The sequence below is a fragment of the Cyprinodon tularosa genome, unplaced genomic scaffold, assembly GCF_016077235.1.
Source record: "Cyprinodon tularosa strain WSP-4 unplaced genomic scaffold, ASM1607723v1 ctg277, whole genome shotgun sequence".
In the NCBI taxonomy this organism is placed as follows: Eukaryota; Metazoa; Chordata; class Actinopteri; order Cyprinodontiformes; family Cyprinodontidae; genus Cyprinodon; species Cyprinodon tularosa.
Genome location: NW_024038982.1, coordinates 23,334 through 50,825, shown reverse-complemented (window position 1 = coordinate 50,825; position 27,492 = coordinate 23,334). Strand labels below are relative to the sequence as shown.

The following is a 27,492-nucleotide window of genomic DNA, read 5'->3' as shown; positions in this document are numbered from 1 at the left end:
GGGAAAAGAACAGAAGGATACAGAGCAACTTTAATAGATTTATTATTATTGTATATTGACAATAAATAATAAAGTAACTTTTCCCAGTGGGCAGGCATATAAAGAGAAAACACATGCCCATAATGCTGTGGCAAAAGACACAGCATGGCACTAAGGCAGGAATTATGATGTGGTGGGTTGATAGATACCCATATGATGACATTTCTGGTTGATATTTTCACACCGATGTCAACATTTACTCAGTGCTGTAACTGTTTTATTACTTTATTACACTTAGATAAGATCATGTTAAAATTTAAGTCTTGGTTAGGAGTTGTTTTCTATAAGAAGTTTTATGTGAAGTTTTATCCAAAGAGTAAGTGCTCCAAAGAATGGGTCCTGCTATTACAACATAATAGGAGTTTAATGTTTTCCACTCATAAATTATGTTCTCTTAGGGCTGGGTGATATGGATTCAAAATCTAATCCCAGGGTTTTCCCTACTAAATTCGATTAATCGATTTTCCCCCCCCCGCTTAAATTTCATAATAAAGTGACAAATGACTTGCATTACTATCAAAAACTAGTTTTGAAAGGGCAACAAAGTTCAAGCTATGAAACATGGTTGTTTTACAAGCATGTTTCACAACAACAAAACAACAAGAACACACTAAATGTCTGCAGTTAGTACAGTGAGCCAGTTATTAGGAAACAAAAATTGAACTGATATTGCTCTGAGCTATGGAAGCCCAAAGATTCTATTGGTGAAAAAAAAATCTTGATTTTCTAAAAAATAATGTCTCCAGAAGCAGAAAATTTGGTTAATCAATAATCCAGTTTCATTGCTAAGCCCTTTGTTCTGTATAATAGATTGCCTGACTATACTTTACTTTTTAGACATTTTCTTAAACTCCTTACCAGCCTTGTAGGCTGCTACAGTCTTTGTTATAAGGTCATCACGCTGTTTTTCTTTTTGTTACTTACTTCAACAGTCAGGAGCTCACCTAAACAAAGGCTTTAAGTTTTAACAGGGAAAACCTTAAAATTCTGAGTAATCATGTTCTCATCAAATGTACCTAAAGTGAAATGCCTGTGTGTAAAAGTAGCCCTTTGTATGAATATAAAATAGGGGTTACCAAATTTTTTTCTCATCAGAAATTACTTCTCATCAGTGTTGTGCCTGAACGCGTTCATTGAACGAAAGTTCATGAACTCGTTCATATTTTGGGCGAACGTGAACTGAACGTACTGCATTCTTGCCTGATGAACGTTATTGTGAACTCGTTCATTCTGGTGTCTGTGAACGGCACGCTCTCTCAGTTCAGCTCCGTTCAATAGGTTTCCAGATTTCTATAGAGTCCTCCAGGCGAAACCCCTGCTAAATCAAACCGTAAACAGGCCTTAATATGTAGCGGGAAAAACACCCAATCTGGCAACACCAGCTACCAATGTCGTAGCCTACAGCCGCGTGCGTCATCAAAACAAAATGCCGCGTGGAAGCCACAGCAGCGTGGAGGCGACAAAGCAGCAGTATGATCACTTAAAACAGTTTTATGACCAGGTGGTCGGTGAGGATGATGGCAACAAGTTTGCCCGCCGGCTTTCAGTAAAAAAATCCGCACTTCAGTAACCTTAAATTCCTACCTCAGCCTGGTCCCTCAGTTTGTGTTAGTAAAATCTTCTTGAGCGGAGGTCTTCAACAGGGGATCTGCGACCCCTAGGGGGTCTACGGAGGTACTGCATGAGGGTCTGCATGGTTAGTTGATATTTTTATATTCCCCCCCTGCAATTTTCCCCCCCCACTAATTGAAATGTCTTTAAATACTCATTAACATGAAATCAACACACTGTAGTAAACAGATAAATGGAGACAAAAGATGTCTTTCAGTCATCAATGCACACATTCAGCGACACACAGGAGCTCTTTCAAGCTTGGCACCGTTTCCTTCACAACAACCAGGAATCAGAATCAGAAAAACTTTAATAATCCCAGGGAGAAATTAATTTCTTTACATTACTCCATCTGTAATAGAGTGACTATAGGACACAATTTCATACAATATATATAGTTAGGGGGTCCCCGCTCCATCTCGCCATCAGTTTGGGGGTCCTTGGTCTGGAAAACATAGAAGACCCCTGTTCTTGAGGGTTTTACTATCCATGTAACTTGTTTGTTAAACCTGCCTGGTATAATTTTCCAGGATTCCAGTATTCCTTTTTAGTATGTATTGAAATGGAATATCAAATGGAAAAAATTATTAAAATAAAAAAAACATTTGCACCTTAAAGACTACTTTCCTATTTTTCTTTTAATAATTCCTCATGAAAAAGACCATTCAAGCAGCACATTTTTCCTGATGTTTTTGAGAATATACAGTAGGGATGAAAGCTGCAGCTGCTACTAGTGTGAAGTGAATGGACAGCAACAAAGCGTTAAAGCAACAATGGGGAAATCTGTCCCCTCAATGCTAATGTAAACCCTGGTTGGATAAGGATTCAAAACTGGATATGAAGATGAAATATGACGCACAGTTTCAGTGTTACAACTGATAAAATAATTGCTGTCTGTGGTTCTACAGTAGGCTATGGTGTAATTGAGCAATATATGAAAAAAAAAAAAAAAAGAACTATGAACTAGTTCATTTTTTGGTTTTGAATTATGAACTATGAACTGAACTAGTTCATTTTAAAATGTGTGAACTGAACTTTGAACTAGTTCAAGTAGAAAGAGATCTTTCCCAACACTGCTTCTCATGACTTTATTTTAAATAATTAAGTTTTAATTGTTTTGTTATATTTCTTCAACGTTTCAGTGCTGTGAAATTTTATTAAAATATATATAGGATATGCAACTTTATACAGAACATTCAGTAGCAAGGCAATTTAAAGTGCTGTATATGAAAAGACATAATAGGAAAAGACTGTGAACACATATAAGTATTTAAAAATAGATGAATAAGAATAACTCAGGAAAATAACAATGAAAACATAAAATTATTTAATTTATTAAGATAATGAACATGGATAAATTGAAAATGAAAGAAAGATGGATTACAGACTTTAACTGATATTGTTAGTGTCGAAAGCCACTCTAATTAATATTTTTTAATTGCAATTTAAAGCAACTTAAAGGTATAATGGAGGATTTTCATGAGACCCGTCCTCTCTACTTTAAAAAAAATGGCCATGCACAACCCTGTACCTGCTCCCAAGAGGGAATGCCTAATAAAGCGTGTGAGAGCATGCAGAAGCCCATTTCTCCTTGTGCATGCTCTGTTTAAAAGTGGATGTTTGTACTGTTCGTACAATATGATTTTAATTAATATATAATTATAATATATATAAGCTATGTATTTTCTGAGAATGTGTTTATCTAGGAGAAACTATTCAATTAACAAACACCTAACAAAAGTACACTATATTATATTATTTTCCATGTGAATCCCAGATTGTTCATGCTTCTTTGCCTTTTGTAAAAAGTGCTGTAAACCAGTCTTACCTGTCTTTTTCCATGCTGGGTTAGATCCTGACGATTTTTTTTTGTTTTTTTAATATATATAAAAAAAAAAAAAAAAAAAAGATCCTGATGATTGAAAAACGGAGAGTAGAAAAGCAGGAAAAGCAGAATAAAGTATTAGCCTCGCTGCATGCAGTTAGCCAAGCCTTGTAGCTAAACCCAGTCCTGGAAAAAGACAGTGTGTACCATCTCCATCGGTCTCTGGACTGCTGATTAATTTTGATGTTCAGCTAATCAGTTCTCTCTCCTGCGCCCAGAGCTCCCTTATCCTTTTGCATTGCAGAGGAGCTACTGCACATGTACAACTATTAACGAGAGTCTACAGTATGGCCAAAGATATCTGCGCCCTAGGGCGGAAATACGTCACCAATCCGACAAAAAACGAAACAGCTTTACTCATACTATTAAAGATTAAATATTTATCTGAAAATTTTTTAGCACATCTAAAAAAAAAGAATAATATATTTTGACATATTTTGATTTTAAAATTTAAGATTTATTTGTTTTTTTTATGTCTTAATTAAGGTTATTGGGTGGGCAGGGCGGCGCCCTTGGTGGTCTCTGTTGTGAGTACAGCGGCCTGACTGATGGAGGTCTGAAGAGCTAGTCATTGTCAAACCTCGGTAGCTGCCCAACGAAGCAGCATCACTTGGGTCCCAAGTCCATCACATGGACCCATGCTTGGGACCCACAACATGGGTATAGAGCAGGCTCAGACTCAGGAGAGGGAACACCAAGTGGATTCAAAACTGTTCAGCAGATTGGGAGCAGGTGTGAGAGTCTAGAAGGGAGCTAGGGAAAATGAGACTGACACAAGAGGACAACAGAGGGCGAACAATAAACTCCTAAGAACTCAAATACGACCAAAAATAAGGAGAATAAAACAAAATGGAAATAAAACTGATGAAAACTCAAAGATAAAACTTAAACAGAACCAAAACCATGACACCATGAAAAATGTCCGTGTTTTACTTACAAGCTCCAGCTCTCTCAAGTGATAGTGATACAAAAAAAAGTAGAATCAAAAATTAAGAGGACTGAATTAACAAAGGTAAAAACTGTTTTTGTTCTTCCCCTGTAAGCTGCTTTAAAGGTGAAATAAAATACATTAAATGCTTTTGTCTTTACTTAAATAGGCCTTTAAGGTTGAGGAGGTGCAAGTAGGTGTGACAGTTGTAAACCACTGCTTTTGTTCTTTGTAAATGAAAACTGCTTTAAATAAAAATCATCATGTTTATTACCTTACTATATTGTTTTTTCTTTAAGACTTTCATAATCACAGCTATAGAAGAACAGTTTAATTACATGCTGCAGCTGCCTCCTGGTACTCAAGGAGTGTGGTGCCCCTTAGATTTATTCATTACCTCGGTGTGAATTCAAACTACATTAATCTTCAAAGACTGCCTCAGACTATTCACTTATGACATTATGCACTATGCGTTATGACATTTATGCACCTGCCCTCCTGGCTCCACCCCTGTTTACCTTGGAGGCTAAACAGAATGAATTTTACTCTGGGTAGCTGGTGACTATTATTGGATTGTTGTGGCATAAACACCAGACATATATTGTGAGAAGCACTGTCACGCAAAATTAAAGCCGTGATTTGATAATATCTTATTCTGAGTTCAGACAGTCTTCCTCATGCATTTTGACTCCGATGTTGCAGGATATTAAACATAAAGCACATGTATGTATTTTTATAAGAGATTCATTCAGCTGTTTCTGGGATCTGAATGATGTGACCTGGTGTAGATGGCATTTACACTTCCTTGCTCATTCTCTCTCTGAATTCTTTATGGCTTCCCTTTCTTAACGCCTTTTATCTTTGTACGGTTTGTTTACCACCAAAAGTATGCTTCACTGTCTTTCTTCTCTTCTTCTTTCTCCCTCTGCATGATCAGATAGTGTTTTTTCTCTGTTTTCCTCCAACGGATTTCAATTCAATTTTGTTATGAAGTCCTGCATCCTTTTCTCCAGACTGTTCTACTCCCTCGTTACACGACATTCAGCTTCTCTCCTGCTTTGCTTTTGTTGTACTTTAACACATGAATATCTCCCACTCATCTTTCACTCCTGAAATCGATAAAAAAAGCACACCATCAAAAGAGCTTGATGCAGTCCTTTTTCTCATTGAATCACTCTCTACTTCTTTCTGACATTTCCTTACATCAGGGATCTTCAGTACCAGTCCTCAAGGTCTGATGTCCTACACCTTTTAGATGTGCTACTGCTTCCGCACATCTGAATCAAATGGCTGCTTTTCCTCCTCAGTATGAAGTGAAATTCTCTAGAGTCCTGCCAATAACCTGATTGTTTGACTCAGTTGTGTTGAAGTAGAGACACATCTAAAAGATGCAGGACACCGGAGCTTGAGGACTTCAGTTGAAAAACCCTGCCTTACATTACTGCCTTCCTGCTAGGCTTTAGCTATTACAGTATTAAGTATTGTGTAATTTGGTGAGGAACAAGCCAAACTAATTGTGGTCTGCCTATAGTGTGCAATTAGGTGGTTTTCACCAATGGCAGCAATGACTTTGTTTGTCTTACTAATAGAAAAAAAAATAACACCATTAAATTCTTTTTGTGAGGATTCTGTGACATTCAGTCAATATGAGTAATTCAACTGCCTTTTCCTACATTTTCTAAACAAATGGTAAAAAGGTGATTGTGTGATGAAGTACAAATATGTATCAGACCTTCTCTGGACAGTATGGAACATTTATTCTGTATTACTCACCAGTCCCTTCTGTTTCCTATTAACAAGTCTATATGTGCAATTGTATGTAAACGGTATGTAAGTGTAAGCAGGTGGTGCTTTGCATTGTGCATAAAACATTTTCTTTTCTTTTTTTTTACATTAATCTGAAAAGGGGCCTGATCAATAAATCACTTTAGCATTTATTGTCTGTCTAGTTTACATAAACAAAGTCAATGATAATAAAAATAACTGATCTCATCATGCAAGAAGCAGGATACAGTCACTGCCACCTTGGTAATGAATGACCAAGGTCTCACTCAAGAAGAGTATTTTTATCCTCTAAAAACCCACCCGATCACCTGCAACCGTTTTTATAGCATATACGACTAATAACTAATAAGAATGCCCGAAAATTACAACGGTAAAATTTTTACCACTATGGACAAGTTAGACATTGTTGGAAAGCTTATATTCTTAACAATTCAACCACCAAGTTAATTTTATGGACTAAGCGAGCACCAAAGTAAAATTAGCACATATATAGCAGCATGTCAAAATGTAAACATTACAAACCAGCCACAAACATACCTTTGATGGGGTCAAGAAGCTGTTTTATAAATCCAGTCTTCAATTGTTTATATTCATTCATCCATAAGGGTCCACAGATTAAAAGTACTCCAGAATATTTATAATCAAAATATTTCATGATGAGAAAATCATCACATAACATCCAGTTTTTGACATCAGAAAGGTTAAAGTTAAAGTTAATTCACTAACAATATATATATCAATCTATAGATATTTGGTGCAATACAAAAAAAGAGGGTTAATTAAAGGTCGATATAGAAACAAGGTTTTCCTTCCTTTTCATTGTAGCCTATCATGTAGTTTGATGCTACAGTCACTACTTCCTCCCAACCAATCGCAATCGTGGACCCAGGTACGCCCTCACAAATCTTTAAATCTTAGATAATTATCGATATCAATCAATATGCATTTTTTTTTTATCAATATGTTTTTTTTCTGTATCGTCCAGCCCTAGCTCTAATTCCTTCTGCTTCCCAGAAGACATCGCCTCCAGCAAGCAGCCACGTTCCTTCTGTTTTTTACTGTAGTGTCATTGGGCAGTTTTATTATAGTCTGAAGGGACTTAATGGAGTAATTTTCCATTTAAATACAGATTAATTATTACTACGTTTTTTGTCTATAGAGTAAAGAGTTAACATGACATAAGGCAAAAGTTTTTATCTTACCCAAAAAGACAAGGATATGATGTGAATTTAAAGGTTTGGATTGATATTTGCTATTGTGATCATTAGCTGTCCCTAAACCAAACCAGTTTATGGGAATTCAAAAAGATTTTACAGTTTTGCCTCAGATTCTTTACTATTTAACATATTTTTCACTTGGATCAGTGAAGTGAAAAATAGCCCATTTCTGTAGAGCTCTAAACATCCTAATGATATAATGGATGCCCAGATGTTTTATTCAAGTCATGTATCAAGTCCCCCCATTTTTTATGCTGATTCCTTTAAGTCTCTTACATGGGACTTAATCTTGCGCATCTATGAGTGCTTCAGGGTCTGATGGGAGTCTGATGTGGATCATTAAAGAGGCAGCAGTTCACATGCTCATATCTGGGGCCATCCAGACCTTTCAATTGACTCTTTTTGTAGTCATAAAGCACAAAAACAGGCCCTTCATCTATTGCTGCAGTTCTTTAAGCCAACACAGCTGCTTCTGGTATAATTTTTGTCATATCAGAAGCACAATTCAGAGATCAGATGTCTAAATTAAGGAGCAGAATTTCCCTATAGCATAGTGATCTCATTGAGGACTTGTTAAGAGAATAAAAAACATAGTAAAAAGCTAAGGGTAAGTCAGAGCATAAAAATGTATTTGTAACTACTGACTTATAGTTCTGTTTTTTTCTATTACTGGTTAATTTTCTTAATAATGTCTTCCTGGAATACTTTACAAGTTCTTAAGTACTTATGCAGGTGGTTAGAAATAAGAAATACACCAAATCTTTTCAACTGCCTAAAAAGTTCATACTCAGTATCGTCTGTAATCAGCTCTGACTTGTGCTGCTCAGAATTTTTTAGGGAATAATTTCAGTCTTTTGTAGAAATGATTACATATATTGAGCTAAAATCATACTTTACATTTTAAACTATTTACTTAGAAAGCCTTTTCCTTTTTATGTTTTGTTTTTGAAGTATTTTACTGTTTTGATAGTGCTAATCAGAGGGTTGAAGCTTAAAATATTGATTAAGATAGTAGTTGTTTTTCTACTATGCTTGGCTGAATAATCACCGGTGCCCAAAATATTGAATTTATTGGTTAGCATATCTTTTTGATGGGCTCAGCATGCACAGGGAGAACAAATGATATTTAAGAGAATACCCTCTTTTTCTGAGACAATGCTAACCACTGGATCAACTGCGCAGACCTGTGGGGGTATTTAGCAGTTTATTATATCCAAACTCACTAGCGCTGTACACATTTATATCCACTTTATTTTACACTATAATCTGTTATTGTGATTTTTTTCATCTATCTTTTATGGGTGAGAGGCAGGGTACACACTGGACAGGTCAGCAGTCTGTTGCAGGGCAACATAGAGACACACATCTATGTAGACAGGCATTCACACCTGAAGCTAGTACCCAGAGAGAACCTACTCATGCAGGGGGAGAACATGCAAACTTCATGCAGAAATGCACCCTGGGCCAGAAATCGAATCCAAAACCTTCTTGCTGCAAGACAACAGTGCTACAGCAGTCCTTGATTTATGTATTAGTTCTGTTGTATCAGAATTAAATCAGTAAAAACACTTAGTTTTGGGGCAAGAAAAACAAACAGTGACAGAAATAAGAAAAATACCTGTTTTTCGGCCAGTGGTCTAAAGGCCAATTTATACTTCTGACGCATAACCTCTGCAACCGTCAAAACTGTGTCTGTGGGTGACCATACCCCCTAGGAGGTTCAGAAGTACGATGCCACAGACAATCTAGAAAAAATAACCCTAGCGAAGTTCTTATTACCATCCGCCAAAGTTCTTTCGAGTTCTCGAATAGGCTCCCCCTAGTGCTTTGGCAGGAAACTGCTGTGTGTCCCTAGAAATTCTTGACCTGTGTTGCGGAAGTATACCAGAAAACTGGTTTGTGACCAGACGCAAGCGACATTTGATGTGCGCTGTTGCAGAAGTATAATCCCCTCTTCAGTCACTGAGTGCTGGTCTTATTGTTCAACTCAAGCTTAGACATATAAACTGATGAGGGATTGCTCTGGTGCAAATTTATTTTAAAGCTGTCTTTCTCCTGTCTCTTTCATTTCTGGCAGTTACTGTGATATCTGAATCCATTTATCTTTAACTGCAGATGGGGGCAAAGATTTTCTCATTGTTTGTTTCTGCATTCTGCATGTAACAGCATTCGTGGATTTGTGACACCTAATTGTTAATGAAAACTAAAAAGGAAAGAAATTTGTTGAAATCCCTATTTCGTATGTGGCATGAAAATTTGACATATTAAGTTTCACTCCAACTTAAAATTTTCTGTATTGATAATTAGGCAAGGCAAGGCATATTTATTTGTATAGCACAATTCAGTACAAAGACAATGCAAAGTGCTTTACATGATTAAAATACAGGAAGATAAAACAGAATCAAAGCAAGTAGGAAAAAATAAATAAATAAATAAAATAAAATAAAACATGCAGAAACAAAAAAGAATATTAAAAACAGTTGTACTAAAGAAAATATGTTTTAGTTGAATTGTTTAACTAGAACAGTCGAAGGCATCCATCCATCCATCCATTATCTTACACGCTTGTCCCAATTGGGGTCGCGAGGGGTGCTGGTGCCTATCTCCAGCAGTCAATGGGCGAGAGGCGGGGTACACCCTGGACAGGTTGCCAGTCCATCGCAGTCGAAGGCAATCCTAAACAAATGTGTTTTTAGTCTTGATTTAAAGGAACTCAGGCTTTCCGCACTTTTACAGTTTTCTGGAAGTTTGTTCCAGATAAGTGGAGCATAGGAACTAAATGCTGCTTCTCCATGTTTAGTTCTGGTTCTAGGTATGCAGAGCAGGCTGGAGCCAGAAGACCTGAGTGGTATGGAGGGTTGATACACTGATAGCAAGTCTGTGATGTATTTAGGTGCTAAGCCATTCAGAAATTTATAGACTAACAGAAGTATTTTAAACTCTATTCTCTGAGATACAGGGAGCCAGTGTAAGGACTTTAGAACTGGGGTGATGTGCTCTACTGTCTTAGTCTTAGTGAGGACACGGGCAGCAGCGTTCTGGATCAGCTGCAGCTGTCTGATCCACTTTTGTATGTCTTGTACATATGAAGAAAATGACAATAAAAGCTGATTTGACTTGACTTGACTTTTTAGGCAGACCTGTGAAAACACCGTTGCAGTAATCAATTCAACTAAAAATAGACGCATGGATCAGTTTTTCCAGATCATGCTGAGACATTAGTCCTTTAATCCTGGAAATGTTCTTCAGGTGATAGAAAGCCAACCTTGTAATTGTCTTTAAATGCTTATGGAGGTTCAGGTCTGAATCCAGTACTACACCTAGATTTCGGGCCTGATCAGTGGTTACTAGCTGAAGCGACTGAAGCTGTGTGCTAACTTTAGATCTTTCCTCTATTGGTCCAAAGATTATTACTTCAGTTTTGTTTTTATTCAGTTGAAGAAAATGATGGCACATCCAGGCATTGATTTCTTCTAAGCATTTCCTCGGTGCTTGCATTGGTTTATAATCACCTGGTGACATGGTGATGTAAAGCTGTGTGTCGTCTGCATAGTTATGGTAGCTGATGTTGTTGTTTTTTATTAACTGAGCCAGAGCGAGCATGAAGATATTGAATAGGAGGGGACCCAGGATAGACCCTTGGGGAACCCCACATGTGATTTTTGTTATCTCTGATGTAAAGTTGCCTACTGACACAAAAAAGTCCCTGTCCTTTAAGTAGGATTTAAACCAGTTGAGAGCTGTACCAGAGAGGCCGACCCAGTTTTCCAGGTGCACTAACAGGATGGAGTGATCTACAGTATCAAATGCTGCACTGAGGTCCAATAGTACCAGTACTGTGGTTCTTCTGCAGTCTGTATTTATACGGATGTCATTAAACACCTTGATAAGGGTGGTCTCTGTACTGCGGTGAGCACGGAAACCTGACTGGAACACGTCAAATTAAACAATGTTACGAATCAAAAATTATACACTCTGATGCAAGCCAACAGAATTGTCAACGACTCCTATATAGGTGTCGAAACATCTTCAAAGATGTGAGCCAAAGTCCAGTTTCTTCCATTTTAAGCCTGTTGTAGTTGTGATGATCCGGATGACTGAGAATTTACATAGGCAAGTATGTATTTTGTTTGCAATATTGAGATCAAAGAAAATTACTTTCATTCATTTTTATTAAGTCTCCATGTTTAGCTATATGCTAGAATTTCAAATTAACTATTATTATCTATGTAGGGCCTTGGTATTATTTGATTTAAATCTTTTGAGATTATTAATTTGCCAAAACTATTCATAGTGTATGGATCTGCATTAAGAATCTTCAGCTAGGTTAGAGTTGCACACTATGTTCAATCACAGTCATCATTGTAATGTTAATATGTTTACTGACTTTTAGTGTCCTTTATGACCAGAACATATGTACAGTATGTATTCAGTGCAAAGAGGGATGTGGAAATATTTTGTAGGAGAGAAAATTGAAGTGTCAGAAGCATTTTGAATCTAGTTTGCTTTTGCAACATTAAACAAAGGTTATGGTACCAGTAGATAAGTGATACTGTGTTCTTTTTGAGTGTGCTCTGTATGCTAAAACCCCTTAGTCAGCTGCGGTAGAAGACCACTCACACTGAGCATGCCTCAGCTGGAGGTTCCTTCCTGTTAAAGAAGAGTTTTCCTTTCCACTGTCTTTATATTCATGCTCTGTTATAGGGAAACTACAAATTTAATGAGACAATGGAAGCAACTATCCACTGTCACTACATGCTCATCTAGGATGGTTGCAAGTTAATAATTTAATGTTATCCACTGGCTTTCCTTACATAGATAACCTTTAACCAGTCTATCTATATAATATTTTTTGGTTGACATTGTAAGTTTGCGATATATAGATAAATTTGATGCATTGTATTGAACTGGTAGCAGATGTGTTCAGACAAAGTTTATCTCAGTATTGGAAATGTATTTAAAACATCCACCTCTGCCTTAAGCTTAACTTACATTTGACAGACAGATAGAAGGGGTGTGCTTTGGTGGAGCAGTGGTTAGCGCACCGTTCCATGTTTGGAGGCCTTAGTCCTTGACATGGGTTTGAATCTGGCCTGGTCCTTTCCTGCATGTCTCACCCCCTTTCCTGTCTGTGTACTGTCCATAAAAATAAGCCACTAGTGCTGAAAAAACAAAACAGATGACAGTTAGAAAAACATAGGATTCAACTTTCGAAACAAGCTGTACTTAAAAAACTTTAGTTGTTGCTGGGATTAAGTTCCTTCTTTAATTTTTTTTTTCTGTTGTTTTTCAAAAAATAAAATCAAAGGCATAGCCTTACTTTCTAAAGTAAGGCTCAGGGTGTTTCTCTTTGAAATGCTGAAAACATTTAAGATTGCCTCTGTTATGGAACATTCAACATCTGCAGAGTTTTTCACTAACATTTTAGCCATTTTGTTTGTATATTAAGAAAAAAATCATTATTAGATTCAGGACTGCTTTTGTAATTGCACATTCATGTTGTTGGGAGATTTAATTCCAATAATAGTGAGTAGTTTGCTTTCAGGAAATGTCTGCACTGGTCTACTTATTAATAATTATTACTTATCATATTAGTTGTGATAGTTAGGACCGATATTAACTCATAGTAAGAGTGATGTGTCATGTTTGACAGCCTTAAGTGAACAACCTCTTTCCATTAGATTGACTTAAATACAAAACCTATTGACTGTGATCACTGAGACATAATGGAGACGAGGAAGAGAAATATATGGGTTTTCTCAATGGTAAATCAAGACAAAACCCATTAGGACACCGGCTGATGGAACAGTGAAACATCATAAATCAGTTGTGAAATACACTGCTAATCAGAGATATTATTTTAAGACCTACCCCAAGACATTGTTTAAAGGTCCGTTTTAATGGAAAAAGAAAATCAAGAAGTGAATTGCATCAAAAATGTGTTCTTCTCATACAGATTTTCCCTGTTTCGTGTTATTTCAAACAATGAAGCATTCCCTATCATCAGAATATTTTTTTTAGTTTGAAGAACTTAAATACATTTTGTATTTATCATAGTAAATCAAAAGTGTATTTTTTTTAAAATGATCATTTCATTTACTAATTGAAAATAGCAACCCACTGTTACCCTGTAAAAAGTAATGGCCTCTAAGCCAAATAAATGGTTGGGCCACCCTCGATGGTAACATCTGCCATCAAGTGTTTGCAGTAATTGGTAATGAGTCTTTTACAGTGCGCTAGAGGATTATCATTCGACTCTTCCTCGCAGATGTGTTTCTATTCAGCTTGAGTGGAGAGATAATATAAAAAGATATAAGTTGGGACATGTTTGTGTTATTTTGTATCATTCACCTCCTATTTAATCTGCTTGAATTTAAGGTTAAACTGACTGAAAGACCTCTTCATATTACAACTAAAGCTGGGCATACACAGTATGATCTTCGTTCGTTGCAGAGATCGTTGCATGCAGCTACAGCTCAAACTGTGCGATGAAACCCCAGGGTTTTAAAGTGTACAGCTCACAAATTCTGTTCTTACACTGTACGGTCCGACGCTCTGATGCTATCACCTGCTCACACTGTATGTCCAAAAACCACATGTCTGACTCAGCGAGGAGAGATGACGCTGGTTGGACGCGGAGTGCGTGAGGTTCTGGTAAATCGGCTCGTAGCTCTGCTTCAACTGCAGGATTTGTCCACCAACACCTCACGAGGGCCAACTGGATTTCAAACATGTTTGATTTTCTCCCGATCTTACAATCCCTGATCAGGAGGTGGTCGTGAGAGTTTGATCGCCCCTCGTTACCCCCTGAATACTACACGACGCAGGACGTAAGATGAGGCTGAAACTCGGCTCGAATGAAAAATATTCTCGCATGACTGGAGAATCGGTCTGAAAAGTGCAAAAAATTTTATAGTGTAGGCCCGGCCTGAACATGTTTTCCTGCATAATCTGTTTGATGCAAGCCCTTTTTTTTTTCCTAAAGTGCACCAGAAACATCCTCTAAAAAGTTTCACTTCTATGTCTACAGTCCACAGACTATTTTCCCAAAGGTCTCAGGGACCATGAAGATATATTTTGGGCTTTTAGTCATGTTTTAATGTTGTTGTATCAGGAACACTCACCTAGGTTGAGGTAATTAATACCTGCCCTGCTTTTTATACTGTTCTTTGTTTTTCTGCTGAATGAGTGCTGTGCTTTTGAAGTAACTTTGGTTCTGGAAACATTCAACTAATGTTCCACATCTTCTACATCCTTTACATTTTGAATAATGGCTCCCAGTTTGGTTTAGGCCAAAGTGATATTATAGTCTACTTAATGTTAGACATATGCTATCAAATTAAGTTCTTGACTTATCTCATACCTCTCTGATAATAATCATGAATGAAAGTGTGGCAATATGTATCATCTGACATTTTTTGTTTGGATGAATGAAATCATCGTTTGAAAAAAGCTTTTTGTAATTATATGCATCTGATGCTAAACATTTTTCAGAATCAAATTATTTTAACAGAATACTCCTCCATACCACTGAATATGTAAGAAGCCTGCGTTTTGTCTCTTGTGTTTTGTGGAGACCCATTCTATTAAAGTACTGCGTTTTACAGAAATCCTTCAGCTGCCATCTCAGCCTCGGGCTTCTCCATTTTCCTTCACAGGTGGAAAAACTCAGCAACAAGAAACAAACTGCTGTGAAAGAAACCGATCATTGTAGCTCATACACTTGAAAGAAATCTACACTTGAGAGGCAAAAAATTTAATTGATGTTGAAATTAATCAAATAGAAACTTTTAAGAGAGTGTGCAAGGAAGGGATGTTTCTCCAGTCCATTAGTGCACTTTAAGCATTACTGACTCTTGTTATTCGGTTACTTTCTGAGAGTTTTAGAGGCATTCCATTGATCAAGAAGACAGCAGCTTGGCACTCATGGACACTCAGAGGAAAGCAAGATGGCATTAGAAAGCAAAGTGAGCTTTTGTCTTCCAAGGGGGAGGTCTTTTCTCATTCAGGCAGATGCCTAACACTTGGACAGTCTTTTGATGATGTCATACTCTGCAGATTCCTCATGATGCATACTCCATCATCCTGTGAATGACAGAGAATGACAAAATACGATCACAAAACACTAGAAAATCGGTTCTCTGGATACAATAAAAAAGCATTTCATCTGCTTGTTGAAAATGAGCAGACGAAATGTATCCAGAGAACAGATAGAAAATGTTCTTTAGACACAGAAGAAAAAGCATTTCATCTGGTCATTTCCAAGAAATCCAAAATTTATCCGATTCCATGTGTTTCTTATTTTCCCTCAGGACATTTTGGGGAAGACAGTGCTTCTTTCATATCTGCTCTGAATGAAGGAAATTCCCTGTCTCCAGACACCACTGGTGGAACTCCCTCCTCACTCCCCTTCAGTTGCTGTTTTTAGGCTGTGTAGCCTAAAAACGAGGCTGCACAGCACACACACATGCCCAACTTGTGATGCTTTCCTCATCTATCACACTTTCTAACATTTCCTTTTCTCTTCACTTTCTCACTTCCTTTACTCCACCTCACATAGAAACAGCCACAGGGGTGTTCCCTCACAACTGCAATTACAGTGAAGGGAAAACGTGTGTTATCCTCCTTGAATATTCATATATATCAGGGTGTGGGAAACTGGGCTTGCGTGTCGAGCGTGTGTATGTGTGTTTAGTTTGCCCCACTTAGTCTGTCTTCATGTAGCTGAGGTTTCTATGCTACAGGACCCAGACATTCCCTTGAGCTCTCACTGTGTGTGGGTAACAGTGTGCACTAGCTTTTCATGCTTTGTCACTGTCTCCTTTAGCAAATATCTCCTTTAGCATCTCTCACATCCATGGGAAGTTGAGTTTTAGTGCTGATATTTTATTCTTGCAGGTGCACCTTTTTTTTAGACTGTTAGGATGCATATGTGGATGTGCACATATTTAAATGTGAAATATTCTTGCTGGACTTGCAGAGTTGGAACAGTAAACAGTCTGACTTCATGAACTGAGGCATCTGGAATTAGAAATATGAAGTCCTCTAAGGAGTGTTTAGAGGTTGAGGCATGGTTGGCTGGCTTGTTGAGAGGGAAAGACGGAGAGGTCGCAGACTCCTCTGGCTGGCAGCAGGAGCAGACGGGGGAACGCCGTGGGTGGAGAGTGTTTGTCAGACTTCACACCTTCACCTCTGTAGACTCCCCGGCTTATTTTTAATGCTTATCATTTTCTCACATTTTACTTCTTCGATTTTAGTCTGTTTTTCTCCAGCTGATTCCTTTTTTTTCTCATTGTGTCCTCCTTCTGTCCCATTCACTTTGCATTTTGCTTCCTGCCCCTCGCCCTCTGCCCTGTTATGCCACAACCTGTTAAAAATAGGCAGCTAAATCTTCTTTTAAACATTTCTTCTCTCCTTTAGGGTTTTTCTTTATGTCGAAGTTGATTTACTGTTATCAAACCTCTTGTCCCTCTTTATTGATCAAGACCTACCATAGAAGATTGCACATGTAGAAAGAAAACTGCAAGAAAACCAGGATACTACAGATCTCTTATATAATCAGGGCAAAATTGAACAATTTCAAAAGTATAGTATACTTTTGTTCAGATATATTATGTTTTATTTAATGTAATTAAATACATCTATACATTTTTATGCAATTTTATTTATTTTTGAGAACTAATTGAAAATATTAAAGTTTACCTCTCTTAGCAATGTAATCTTTATAACAAAATATACACGAAGTAGTTAATAGGAGTAATAATTCAAGCTACACTATATTGCCAAAAGTATTTGCTCACCTGCCTTGACTCACATATGAGCTTAAGTGACATCCCGTTCCTAATCCATAGGGTTCAATATGACGTCGGTCCACCCTTTGCAGCTAGAACAGCTTCAACTCTTCTGGGAAGGCTGTCCACAAGGTTTAGGAGTGTGTTTATGGGAATTTTTGACCATTCTTCCAGAAGCGCATTTGTGAGGTCGCACACTGATGTTGGACGAGAAGGCCTGGCTCTCAGTCTCCGCTCTAATTCATCCCAAAGGTGTTCTATCGGGTTGAGGTCAGGACTCTGTGCAGGCCAGTCAAGTTCATCCACACCAGACTCTGTCATCCATGTCTTTATGGACCTTGCTTTGTGCACTGGTGCACAGTCATGTTGGAAGAGGAAGGGGCCAGCTCCAAACTGTTCCCACAAAGTTGGGAGCATGGAATTGTCCAAAATGTCTTGGTATGCTGAAGCATTCAGAGTTCCTTTCACTGGAACTAAGGGGCCAAGCCCAGCTCCTGAAAAACAACCTCACACCATAATCCCCCCTCCACCAAACTTTACACTTGGCACAATGCAGTCAGACAAGTACCGTTCTCCTGGCAACCGCCAAACCCAGACCCGTCCATCAGATTGCCAGATGGAGAAGCGCGATTCGTCACTCCAGAGAACGCGTCTCCACTGCTCTAGAGTCCAGTGGCGGCGTGCTTTACACCACCGCATCCGACGCTTTGCATTGCACTTGGTGATGTATGGCTTGGATGCAGCTGCTCGACCATGGAAACCCATTCCATGAAGCTCTCTGCGCACTGTTCTTGAGCTAATCTGAAGGCCACATGAAGTTTGGAGGTCTGTAGTGATTGACTCTGCAGAAAGTTGGCGACCTCTTCGCACTATGCGCGTCAGCATCCGCTGACCCCGCTCCGTCAGTTTACGTGGCCTACCACTTCGTGGCTGAGTTGCTGTCGTTCCCAAACACTTCCATTTTCTTATAATACAGCTGACAGTTGACTGTGGAATATTTAGGAGCGAGGAAATTTCACGACTGGATTTGTTGCACAGGTGGCATCCTATCACAGTTCCACGCTGGAATTCACTGAGCTCCTGAGAGCGACCCATTCTTTCACAAATGTTTGTAAAAACAGTCTGCATGCCTAGGTGCTTGAATTTATACACCTGTGGCCATGGAAGTGATTGGAACACCTGATTCCAATAATTTGGATGGGTGAGCAAATACTTTTGGCAATATAGTGTATGTGATGTTACATTTTAACAGATTTTCCAAGGTGATGTAATTCTCACACACCCTCAGGTAAAATGACTGTATTAAAAGTGAAGCACTAATATTTTCACTCTTTAATAGTGTTCAATATTTGTTATCCTTGCTGTTATTTGATTACAGCAGATAAGGACACTTTTAACTTGAAATTATATTTCCTTTTCCTTTAGGAATTGATTTCTCTTTTTATTTGACAAATAAAAGGTATTTTTTACTTGCTATTTGTTTAGTTTTTTGTTAAAATTCATTGTTTACCAATTCTTTAAACCAACTTTCTGTCTTTATGCTGTGTAAATCATAGCGCCTTATCAAGTTTAAGGACACAGTGATGATTTTTGCTTAATTGTAGCCAAAGCTTCACACAAGGCTGACATACAATTGGCATAATTTAGTCTACTGACCATTAACAGCAGGTGAAGTGTCTAATCCAACAACAAAACAACTGATATGAAGTGTTACCCAATATGACCCAGTTTCCCATTAACATTTTAAACGTAAAAAAATAAAAAAACAAAATCAACACCTATCAACTCTTCATATGAAACAATATTAACATATTAATATCAACACTACTTGATCTTTGTAGCTTTAGCTGGCTGAGCAGCTACCCACAATCATTACCTCCACACCAAAAACAAAAAACATTTTCACGGCAAGCAGAGAGCTTTCTCAATTTCCTGGAGTATTTATAGCCTTTGGGAATAAATACTCCAGGAAATTGCGAAAGCTCCCTGCGTGCCATGAAACAGTTTTTTTTTGTCAGTATTTTATTTTTAGAATATTAATACAATTTGTTTCTAAACACAGTGTTAACTGTATAAAGCATGCAGGTTTGGATTGGAAGAAGGACTTTTCCAGCTATTCTGGAACAATTGAAAAACATTCACTTCAGGTTAATTAGTGGCACTTAATTTTCTTCAGGGGTGAGTTGGCGGACGGTTGTTTGCTTTTTCTCGTTGCTAGAACAGGTTACATAAAACAACTGCAAAGGTCAGAGTTAGAAGCAAGTCTATGAATTGCAACGTGTCGACTTCCGCTAGACATTGACAGGTTCCATATAACAGTATATTCTTATCTTTGCATTTTAATAATAATTGTTACTGATTGTCAGTGCTGTAAAAAAAATGTGAAATTAAGTTTGTAGGGTGGGAAGTTAAGAAATATTTTGTATTTGAATTTGTACAATTTTTAAAGATGTACCCAACGTTTTGCACTAGTTCTTATGCACAATCCTATTTTTCATTAGCAGATGATGAAGACTAATATGCGTTTGGAACCATTTGGAGACTAATTTTCCTGCACAGTCCTCTGTCATCCCCTGCCTCTGCCCTCTTCATGTAGGGGCAGTGGCACTCACTCACTCCCACTGACAGATTACTTTCCTAATGGAATTTAATTATTTATCATTTCCTCGTGGCGGTTTTGCCAGGAAAAGACCAACAGCATGACTCTGCAGCAGGATAGGACAGGAGGGGAGGACGCTGGGAAAAAGGAAGGGAGCAATGCTCATTTCCTCCAGCGGTGCCAGAAGGAGGATCACTCAGGCTCTGATTCAGAGGAAACTCATTTTGTGAGAAACAACTAAAAGAAGTGAAGGGGGTTGGGAGAAAGAAAAACATATAGAGAGCAAATACATTTATATATGAATTTGTTGCATAATCAGTGTAAACAGAAATACAAACCGGAAGACAGACAGACAGACAGACAGACAGACAGACACTTGCCTTCAATGCAAAGCCAGCTCTTCCGTTGTGGATGCCACACATTTCATAAGGTTGTCGTATCACGGTGCTTCAGGCATTTGGTTCCACTTTAGGAAGGTTAAACAAAGCTTGATACCTTTTTGCAGCCAAAAAAAACATTTTTTTACATCTTAGACATTAGCTGAAAAACAAACAGTTGTTGTCACCGTGCAGATTAGATGCTAAGAAGCCACCATGTCTAAACACGCTCTGCCTGGCATCATGGCTCTCTGAAAGGAGTGTTCCTTAGCAGTAAACACCACCAGCTGTAATGGTCAAGGTTGGTATTTCCTGGAGGGGGCGGATAATAACTTTCCTTTGTAGGATGGTGGTGGCAACTAGGTTTTCCAGGAGAGGGAGGAGCTGCTGCTCAGACAGCAGATTTCATTAGGATTATTCCGACATCTTTGGATATTATTTTGATTAAGGAATAGCATTTTTTTTGGTAGTTAAAAGCTCCAATAGGTTGATAATGAATCATATAGGCTACTGTCATACAATAAGCATCTCAATCCAACTCACAGTAAACTTTACATTTTACAGAGGCAAAGCCTTTCCTGAGAATAAAGAGAAAAAAAAAACCTTAGAAAAGTTGACAGGGGCAGTCTTTTATCTGCAAATGCGATTCTATGAATTCCTTCCCTCCTCCCCAAAGTATGAGGAGTCACTCACAGAAACATAAACCTTTACAAATCTCCATCATGAGTGTTAGGCAACCCGTCAATTGTATCCCCTCTTCACTCACAAACACGCACCTCAACGTTTGTTCTTATTCCTCTTTTTTTTCCAAGACTTTCCTCGCCTCTCCTTGCTCACCTCTCTCTCTCTTTTTGACTCCCTCTTTCTCACTGGGGATCCTAATTAAGCTTGGCTGCTCTTTGATGTTGTCGCCTCGGCAACAGTCGCCATGACGAAGTTGGGTCTGTACACACACGCACCCACACTCTCAGAGGCACAACGAAACACAGAGTACAGTACAAACAGACAGAGAGATGCATATGCACGCTGGTGTATGCTGCCTGCCATCATTGAGGAAAACAACCAGCGTTTGACCCTTGGTTCAAACAACAGCACACAATGAGTTCTGAGTGGGGAACATCTGTGTCCATACATTGGCGATTGAGGGGAAAAAAATAATGCTGTGTGACATACAGAAGATGATGAACTCTGAAGTGAGCATATCCACAGGTGGTTTCAAGAAGCTAATTCAGGCAGATCATGACGCCGATCAGTCGGTTTTGACACACCAGCCATCATGTCCGCTTGCTGCCACGCTTGACCTGTTATTGGACTTGTATTGTTTTACTAAATAAATGTTTGCTGGCCCTAAAAGCCCTTGAGATGAATCATGAGGTAAAGAGCAATTGTTATAGCTCAGGCAGTTTTTCTATGCTGGATGGCAGCTGGTAAACTGGGTTGATTTAATGTCGGGGAGTTTCTCCTCTCTCAGTGCCCCAACCTTCCTGCTTCACCTCTTCTGACTTGCTCTCTTCCATTTCCATTCAGGGAAATAATCTATAGCAAAAGAAAAAAACAAACAGTTTTTTTAGGTGATATATTTGTTGGATATTAGTTACTGACTTATCAGATACATCACACCAGCACTGTAGTCTAGTAATGTCTGCAGCTGCAAGGGGCTCCAATTTGTCAATCCCCCACACAGTGATAGGATAGATAATGGTAACCATTTTTAAGGCACACATGATTTTTTATTTCTTTTCTTTGTTTTTAGTATTCGTGCTGCCCCCTGTAAGTCATTGGGGGAAAAATTCCACCCTGGCCAGGTGTCCTGTTCACCTGTGCCATAAATCGCTATAGATATAGCACATGATTTCTGTCTGATTTATTTTTATTAATTGGTTTTAACTGTTCATATGTGGGGGGATTGTTTTTCTTTACATACCTTTTTTAATATCCAATATTTAGAAACTGAAATTTTGAATGTTATTGCTAGCACTGCCAGCTGTTTCTATTTTTTACTTTAAAAATTATTTGTACAAAAGACTAGAATTAAGATCCTTTTATTTTTATTTTTTACCTTAACTGAATTACAAAAGGTTGTGACTTATTTCCCCCTCGAAAGGATGCACAAATTAGACAATTAGGAAAGGAAGAAATGGGACTCAGTCCAACGATTCTGCATTTTTTGTGATTTATTCCTCTCGAAGAGCTGAAGCAACCAAAATCCATCTTTTTTCTTGATATCCCTTTTTCCCTATATTTATCTCTCCATTTCCTGCTCTCCTCACTTATCTACTTCCACTGTGCTCATCAGCCCAACTCACTCTTCCTCTCATCTCCCCAGCTCCAGTCAGTTCATCCTGGTGGGAGGGCCCCCTTACTGAAAACCAGCTCTTACCACCTCCTTGTAACAGCGGCTTTGGTGACAATATCAAGAGTAACCACAGCAATTATGCACACAAAATATCCACAAACATGGAGGGAAAACCGCAATTAAAGGAACGCTGTTAGTGAGGCCAGAAATTTGATTTCACTCTGGAGGACAACAACAAATGATAAATACTCTCTGTAGGGAACATCGGAATGAAAGTTGCGGTGAACGTAATTAGTAAACACTTAATGTAAATTTGTGTTAAAAAAAATTATAAAAACACATGAAGCAATTGTGTATGTTTAGGAAAACACATTTAAGCTTTACGTAAAATTTTTATAGTAGTATACCTAATAGGAAATGTGCTGTAGGAACATACAGGATGTGCACAAAATCTGGGTCATCCACAGAGGTATAACTGAGTAAGTGCCTACACTAAAAAAAAATAAAATAAATCAAGCTAATATCTGTTTTCCAAGAAAATTAGCAGGATAAAGCTTTCTTCTTGGCTGAGCTCCACAATTTTCCCTTGACATCAATTTACTCATCAAGTAAAAGAGCCAAGAGATTTATTTGGCTAATGGAAGATTATAACCAAATACTTTATCCATCAGCATATTCTTCATTGTATTTAGGTAAATTAACTCCTTATGATATAAAAATGCAGTTTGTATCTGTTAGGTGAGATCTTTATGCCGTACTGCAGTTAACTCTGCGAAAAATGTTTATCATTAAACACAGCGATTTACTTTATTTTTATTTATTTTCTGGCTTTTACACAATTTTGCTTCAGGTTGCTTTAAAATGTTTAAGCTAAAAAAAGGTTGAGGCTTATTACCTTATTTAAAATAATTTAAAGAGACAGGCCTCCTGAGTCTAAAACAAGTATATGTATTTATCCCTCATCTTATTTAAAGTTTATAGATGTAAGGTAGACAAAAATACACAAGCCTTAGAGCTAAATCTGCTGATGTATATGTTTGGATGTATGATAACAACCCCACCGACTCTTAGTGTGTGTATTTGTTATTTGGGGTGCCTCATAGTTATGAAGCAGTCAACCAGCTGTTCATCATCCATGCCACCATCCAGAGTACAGGTCTTCACATCGGGATCTTTAATCCACGTCTTTCCCAGTATCTGTTTCTGCACTTTTCCTGTCTTGTGGCTTACCATGGTTTAAGGTTCAACATTACCACTTTCCTAGCTTCAATATAATTGGTATTGCTTTATTTTACAGTACATCAATAACCATGTAATAACATAATAATAATATATTAACTTACACTATATTAGTAGGTAACAAGAAAAAAACTTAATGAAGAATTTTGATAAATGCCGTGCTTCAAATTTCAAGCAGACAAGGTAATGTCAGACTTCAAGATTTCAAACCGTTATTACCGTTATTACCAGGTAACTCATTAATTTCACCAAACGCAAAAAATGAATGTGTTATTATCTAGTAAGATGCAGTTTATTACATGGCATATAACAGAAAACAACACCTAGAAGACAACAAGCTAATCTTCTAAACTAAACTCTTATTTATATGTAACTTGACTTCAGTTTTAGAATGCTTTAGTTACCTGATCATAAGTTACAATTTACTTTGTAAACCATTGGTAGGTGGTAGAAAATAATAGAAACTATGTGGTACCCTAATTGTAATTACCCACCAAAAGTCTCCATTGTTACATAGTAACATACAATTATAATAATTACATGCAGGTAATTACTTTAAAATTATATACCTTAATTTTGGGGTAGTTACCAAATATTTTTTTTCTTGTCACCAAGTAATATAGTGTGACTTGCTATGTTATTACCATGTTATTACATGGTCATTGATGTTCTGTAAAAGAAAGCGTTAGCGATTAAGTTTATTTAGTTAAGTTTTTAAAACAGGAAAAGATTAAAGTAATTTGGCCTGCCTCAGCATAACTTCTGTTTGAAGGTGAGATTCTGTTCAGCAGAACATGGAAAAATACACAGATATCCAACATCACCTCAGCACATAGTAAGCAACATGGACATACCAGATTACCTTTTAAATTTCACACAAGACAGCATGACATTGCAGCTACCACTCACTGGTTACGATTAAAGGCTTTTAGTAAATGGCGCTCAGGGATGTTTTTAATAAGTGCCAGCACTGAGGCATTACTACCTAATACGCTTACTTAATACCAGTTTTAAACTCATTAAAGCAGGGGTTCCCAAACATTAATTTCCAAACCCAAAATGAAATTGGCGGAGACTGTTGACCCCATTTTGGCAATCTGTTAAACCTCTATTTCAGTATATTATTCCAATTTTAAAAATACAGAAAAGGGTTAATAAATACAGAATGAAATACTTATATATATTTTTGAATAGGATTATATCCAAAATATGAAATGTACTAATTTGAATAATTTAAAATGCATACTTAATAATTTAATGATACATTTATTCATTACTTTATTTATTTATACATATAATTTTTTTTTCTATTTGTCCTTCAATACATCACAGAGGTCACATCACAGTGATTCTGAAAATCAACAAAAAATTTTGTTTTAATTTCAGGCCATGTTTATAAGGATATGGAATGTAAACATCACTGGTCATTTGCAAGAATACATTACAGCGAAATATGACATATGCATTTAACCCATCCCATAGGGGGATTGAAAGTGGGGGAAAAAAACTTTCTTAGGGAGTCAGAGTAGCAGGCTGTGGGGTTTGAACCCGTTTCTTGCATCCTTCTCAGAATGGAAGCACTCTGCTCTAAATAGTAGGCCACATTCCTTTTATTTACATATGAATCTTTAAGAAAAGAATCATCTCCTTTGACATTGAGATGCGTCAACATCAGTAAGATCACTTAGGTTATTTGCTGTGTTCTCTCTTTTTATATAACATCCATATGCAGTAAACCTCTCAGTTTAACAGACCAAATTGATTCAGATGATTGATCAGACCAGCAGGATAATTGGCTATAATCATCTATCTTTCCAGGAAATTAATGAATGATCCATCCACAAGAAAGATATAATCATCTTCTTCACTTATTGTTTCTGGTATTGTAATTTTGCTGAAGTTCCAATAATATTGTCTATAAATGTTAATGTGTTAAATGTCTGTATTTGTATTTAGGGACAGATACTTCCTGTGGATACAATGAATATGGAGAGCTAAAACAAAAAAGCTTTCCATCTAAACAAAAGTAATAGTATTAAATGTTTTATCCGATAAATTCAGCTTTAACTTTTCTAAGATATTGAATCAAATTACATAGAAAATTACTTTATCTTCACATTCAGGAGGCATTACTCTCTTTCTAATTTCAGCCTACTGACCTTTGCCTTAAATTCCTGACAGAACCTTCTGTCAGAGCTTTATTTTTTATACTTGTATGCCACACAATACATTTATGTTGTTTGTAATGAGGGTTTTTGTGAACTGACCATATATGGACACAACATACTTAGGTCTCTGGGTGATGTTCTGCTTTTTTCACCTGCTATTTTTCTTCATTTTATAGCCACAGCACTCAGACTTGCATGGAATCATAAAAACAATAGCATTTTTTGTTTGAAAAAAAAAAAGAAGTCATTCAGTAATTAGAAAGCTTTTACATCAGAGCTGGTACTCCACATGACTCAGCATCTGTGGTTTAATTTGAGATAGATAAGTCTCGCAGGTTATATGAAAATGAGCCAGAGGACTGCGACGAGACTAAACTGCTGATTAAATGGATTATGTTTTACATTGTAGAAAAGACATTTACTTAGATTTGCTGCTGGTATCTATAATCATGAAGCCAGTCTGATGAGAGAATTCTGCCACAAGAGGTTCATCATAAAATTAGCTTTTTTTTTTCTTTTTCTTTTCCCAAACAGCTATTAAGAATCGTCCCATTCTTTTTACTGACTTGACTCTCGCCGTGTCCTTACTGTCCCCACAGCTATTCGTCATAGACAACGGAGCAGACGACTGGCGCATTGCCATGACCATGGAGAGGGTTCTGCTGATTGCCCTGGAGCTGCTGGTGTCTGCAGTGCACCCTGTGCCAGGGGACTTTAAGTTCCACTGGCGGGCACGGCTGGCCTTCTCATATTCACCTTCACATGCCGAGGCTGACCTGGACATGGTGCTGAGCGTGCCCATGTTCCTGCGCCTCTACCTCATCGCCAGAGTCATGCTTCTGCACAGCAAACTCTTCACTGATGCCTCCTCTAGGAGTATAGGTGCCCTAAATAAGGTTAGAAAACTTCAGTGGATTCAAGAGTGTGGTTTCCTTCAAGGTTTAACTCGACTTAAGTGGTGGAAATCTTAGGCCACAGATGTCAAGAGCTTCTGTCTCTTATTATAAGAGCTCCTTCCTCTATTTTGCACTCCTGTTCATAAGTTTTTTTCATCAGGTTGTTGTTCCTCTCTGTTTTTGTTGTGCTTAGAGCCTAAGACTTAAGCTTTTGTAAATTTTTCATAATACAGTATGAGATGAGAGTATCGAGTGAGAACATGTTATTGCATACGGCTCAGAGGGGCCATAAAAAACTGAAGACTGGAATGAATTTAGAAAATGGAAATGGGGGAATAACTGAGCAAATCATGCAAAAAATTGATGTCTCTCAAACTGTTGGGCTGCCTTTAGTGGTACTTCAACAGTCGCTTGATGATTTTATCCATCTTTCTATTATTTGTAAGGTTGAATTTAACACATAATTTTTGTTGCAGAGCTAATAACCAGCAAAAGTCAAAAAGAAAAATTGAAATGAGAAACAACTGCAGAGTAGTGAATAAAGCATATAGCAGTTAACTGAGTCCCATATATATATAAAAAAAGGATGTGAGCCTGACATCACACTAAACCTATTGATGTTATTGTTCAAAGCAAGAGAACCAGTGGGATTTGGGGAAGG

General features: G+C 37.5%; 1 protein-coding gene across 1 annotated transcript in view; it reads left to right on the top strand.

Annotated features, from left to right (window-relative positions):
* Positions 1–27,492, top strand: part of kcnn3 (potassium intermediate/small conductance calcium-activated channel, subfamily N, member 3) — a gene marked incomplete at its 3' end in the record, with an annotated part of 90,106 nt that overhangs the window by 44,833 nt on the left and 17,781 nt on the right. The window contains exon 4 of the mRNA XM_038290184.1: positions 26,535–26,831. Within this exon, the coding sequence (XP_038146112.1) occupies positions 26,535–26,831 (297 nt within the window). The remainder of the gene's footprint in view (positions 1–26,534; positions 26,832–27,492) is intronic.